The sequence below is a fragment of the Hyaena hyaena genome, unplaced genomic scaffold (genome assembly GCF_003009895.1).
Source record: "Hyaena hyaena isolate Hyena2069 unplaced genomic scaffold, ASM300989v1 scaffold_1502, whole genome shotgun sequence".
Classification (NCBI taxonomy): Eukaryota; Metazoa; Chordata; class Mammalia; order Carnivora; family Hyaenidae; genus Hyaena; species Hyaena hyaena.
This window is the reverse complement of record NW_024082137.1, coordinates 137207-141088: the sequence shown is the minus strand read 5'-3', so window position 1 is coordinate 141088 and position 3882 is coordinate 137207. Positions and strand designations below refer to the sequence as shown.

General features: G+C 53.9%; 1 protein-coding gene across 1 annotated transcript; it reads right to left on the bottom strand.

Moving 5' to 3' along the window:
• Positions 1 to 222: 222 nt before the first annotated feature.
• On the bottom strand, positions 223 to 1848 carry LOC120225755 (WAS/WASL-interacting protein family member 1-like). Its single transcript, XM_039223920.1, has 3 exons — positions 1260 to 1848; positions 857 to 1171; positions 223 to 743 (listed from the first exon to the last, which is right to left on the bottom strand). Exons 1-3 carry the CDS (start codon positions 1846 to 1848, stop codon positions 223 to 225), a joined length of 1425 nt encoding a protein of 474 aa, XP_039079851.1.
• Between the last annotated feature and the right edge of the window lie 2034 nt (positions 1849 to 3882).

Here is a 3882-nt window from a genome sequence, read left to right as displayed (position 1 = left end):
CGCGTAGACCTACCCTTTGGGTGCTATTTCTCTCCCCCTTCCTATTTCCCTCCTCCCTTTTTGTTGTTGTTGAGGTTTCTGGAGCATCGTTTTCATGTGAGTTTTTTTTTTTTTTTTCTTTTTTCCCTTTTTCATGGCCAGTACCTGCACCCTTAGCAGTTTGGAGTTGCCTTCTGTTTTCCGTTAGTGCTTCGCTGCAGGGACAAATGCATACAAATGCATTTAGGAGCCCACAGGACAAGGCGTGGAAAGGTCTCCCACACGGCAAAAACGTAAGTAGCCCGATCTCCAGGATGCAAGGGCTAGACTCACCCCTCTGCCCGACCCCCGGACCCACTGGGCGGGCTGGCGATCTGCGCTCCCGCTCCTCGGCACTTTTTGTAAAGTTGGGAGCCGGCGAGCAGCCGTGGCATCCTCCTCTGGTCTCCTCAATTTGTAAAACACCGTGTTTGAAAGGAAGCCTCCTGCCAGAGGATCTCTCAGACAGTTTATGCTAAAGAGGTCCTGCGGCTGGGAAGGGAGAGCTCGCTGGCGCGCGTCCCGGCCCCGGCGGCAGCGGCTCCCGCGACTCCGGAGCTGAGCTCGGAAGCCGGCCGGGGCTCCAGCTCCCGCCGCCTCGCGCCCTCCTGCGAGCCCTGTGTCGGGGCCCAGGCGGAGGTTCTGCTTTCTCGCGGAGCTCGCTCGCGCGTTCCGCCTGCGGACCGCTGGGGTGCTGGCGGTCCTCCGCGCTCGGCCGGCGCAGCCTGACCGCGGGGCACAGACGTGGGGTAGGGTTGCCGGATGGGGGGAGACGGTACCCACTAAACCTCGGGCATCAGGCTCAGAGGCAATCTCCTCTTGTTGTTGGGAGGCCAACACACGTGTTGCCCATCTGGGGCCGAGGCTGCGTCCTGCTCCACCGGCCTGTCACTGGGGAAGGGGCTGGGCGCGGGGGCGGGGCTGCTCCTCGGGAGGAGGGTTCGCGCAGGCCCCGACGGGCACCCCACCTCCTCTTTGGGCTCTGTACCTGCCCCCACTCCCTCCCCGGGATCAGAGAGTGGAGGGGGGTGCGTGCCTGGGCTGGCCGCCCTACTCCCCCTGGAAGAGGTCAGTGGGTTATGCAAGTTTGTTTCTGGCTCCCGGGGCGGGAGGGGCCAAAGCGGCGGTGGTCGTTCTCTCCGTGAAGCTGCCCCTTGGGAGAGGAGGTGGGAGGTGGGCAGGGGGCAGAACTGGCCGTGCCCCTGAGGGCAGGCGGAGGGAGGCGGGGCGCGGGGAAAGACCGCCTTGTGGCAGTGTTTGTGTGCACATGTGCTCCCCAGCCGCGTGCAGCCGTGCGTGGCTGGGGCTCGCGCGCTCTCGCCTCCGGCCCCTGGGAGCCTGGGCGGCCGGGCTTCCTCGCTGCGCTCCCGCCGCCGGACGATTCAGTGGGGAGGACGGCTGGCAACCCCGGGTGTGGGGCCAGGTGCCCGCGACCAGGGAGGTCCCGGTCCCAGAAGAGGCCAGGCAAGGCTGGTCGCCTTCCCCAGGGCGGCTCACGCGGGTCGCATCAGCTTCCCAGGCAGGTTTCCCGCCACATTTCTCTAGAAAAGCCTCTCCGCACGGACCCGCTTGGAAAGCCGGGCTCCAGGCGCCGCACAGCCTGCGGGACCGCGCGCATCCTCCCGCTGATACAGGCGGGTGGAATGGTGGAATGTGCTGCGGGCTCCCGAGGGTCCAGAGCCAGCGGGGGAGGCCGGGGGAGGCCGCGGCCTCCGCGCCCATCCCCTCTGGCCCTCCCGGCCAGCACCCATCCCGGGGGCTTTCGCTTGGATCCGGAGCAAGATCTGCGTGGCTGCCCAACCGTCCGCGGGCTCGGTAGTTTTGCCCCATCTCGACGATTAAAGCAGATCTGCTCCTGGCCTCTGTCTTGTCTGGTTTACACTTCCCTTCCAGACGCTCCCAGAAAAGGCCCTGCATAAATTTTTGGGCAGTTTGGGGTTTGTAAATTGGGTCCAGATGATTGGGGGGAGGGAGGCCGAGAAACCAAACAGAATGGATTACACCAAGGAACTGAGGAAAAGTTAGACTACGTGGAATGGGAAAAGAGCCCTTTCTGAGAGACGCTGGAGTTGGCGGAGAGCGGATTGCGGGTGAAGGCACTGGTCTAGAAGGTCTCTCTCTTCCAGGGAGCTTGCAGCTTCCTTGACATCCAGTTTGTTCCGCTACAATTGTCAATGGGGGTGGGCTGCAGAGAATTCAGAAGTAATTCACAGTTAGATCAGATTGCAGCCCCTTATAGCTCCAACTATACACATGCCAAGTGGGGAAAAGGTAGTTACTGATTAATCTGAGAAAACTGTTCTCAAAAATAATCCAGTTTCCCCAAAGAATTATGCATATTTCAATTTGAGAAAACAACCAACCAAACTAAACAAAAACAAAAACAAAAAAACAACCCCTGCTACCAAGCCTATAGGGGAAGGGACTTGGCAGAAGTAGCTGATTAGCTGATGATAATGTCAAGCCACTGAATTAAACCTTAGAGTTTCTAATGAAATCCTTGAGGTTTTAATTTTCCACCATCCTCTTGTGGTGACGTTTTTGTAAGAGCAGGAGCAGTTTTTTTTTTCCCCTAAATCACAATTCTGATTAGTCATCCAGAAACATTTACAGTTTTAAAACTGGATCCTTAAATACATTTTGTTTAATGGGGCTGCTTTTCTTAAATGCTTGTTTATTTTTGAGAGAGAGAGACAGAGCGTGAGTGGGGGAGGGGGAGGGAGAGAGGGAGCTACAAACTGAAGCAGGCTCCAGGCTCTGAGCTGTCAGCACAGAGCCCCATGAGGGGCCAAACCCACAAATCTGGAGATCATGACCTGAGTCCAAGTCGGACACTTAACCGGCTGAGCCACCCAGCTGCCCCTCATGGGACTGCTTTTAAGTGAGTTGCCTAGTGTGAATTTGTGGAAGTAATAAAGGAAGATTAAAACCAAAAGGGATAGATACATGATTTAACACTATCAGAAAATCTCCCATGCAGGCTATTATTGTAATCAAAGGGTTTCCATAACCAAGGTGGGGGTGGAGAAGAGTTTTGAATATAAACACCTATTTCCTAGTCGGCATGAAATTCTGTTCTTTAAAGTCGCTTAGTTATCTTTGCTTTCAAGTAGATGTTTAAAATAAAACTGATGTCTCAAGAACAGGGATTGTAAATTATGGAAAGTAATTTTGAGTGTTGCTTACATATTCTGCTGGTAATCTGTGAAGTGACAGGAGAAAAATAAATTGGGAATTTGGGAATTAAAATTTAACTTGGGAATTAAAATAGCTGTGCTACTTTCCTTGCCGTGCTTTGCAACTGAGACTTATTTTAGAATTTGTAACTCTGAATGAGAAGTGAGGTAAAGACCATTTCCTTTTCATTCTCGTAAGAGGCTAACATTATTCTGGCATTCGTTCAGTCGATCCTTCACTCATTTATGCAGCAGGTGTTTTCTGAGCTCCAACTGTGTGCCCAGTATGGTTCTAAGCAGAAGGGATACAGTGGTGGAGCAAGACAGAAACACAATTGCTGCCCTCCCTATGTGGCCAGTTTGGTGTTGGAAAAAGAAAATGAACAAGCCAGTATATCAAAATGAGATAAAGGTATAGACAGGAGGACACGTGGCAGTCCTGGGAAGGTGGGCTGGATCTGGAAGGGTAATTCTGAAAAGAAAGGCTCACCGAAGGAAATGAAATCCACACGGACACCTAACTGGAAAAGGCATGGAACTTTGCAGACAGAACATTCAAAGGCTGAATGGTGAGACAGCACAGTTCATTTGAGGATCTGAACAAAATGAAGTTGGTTGGAGTACACATTTTTGAGGACGGATGACCAGAGCTGGAGCTAGAGACCAGAGACCAGATTGTGAAGCGCCT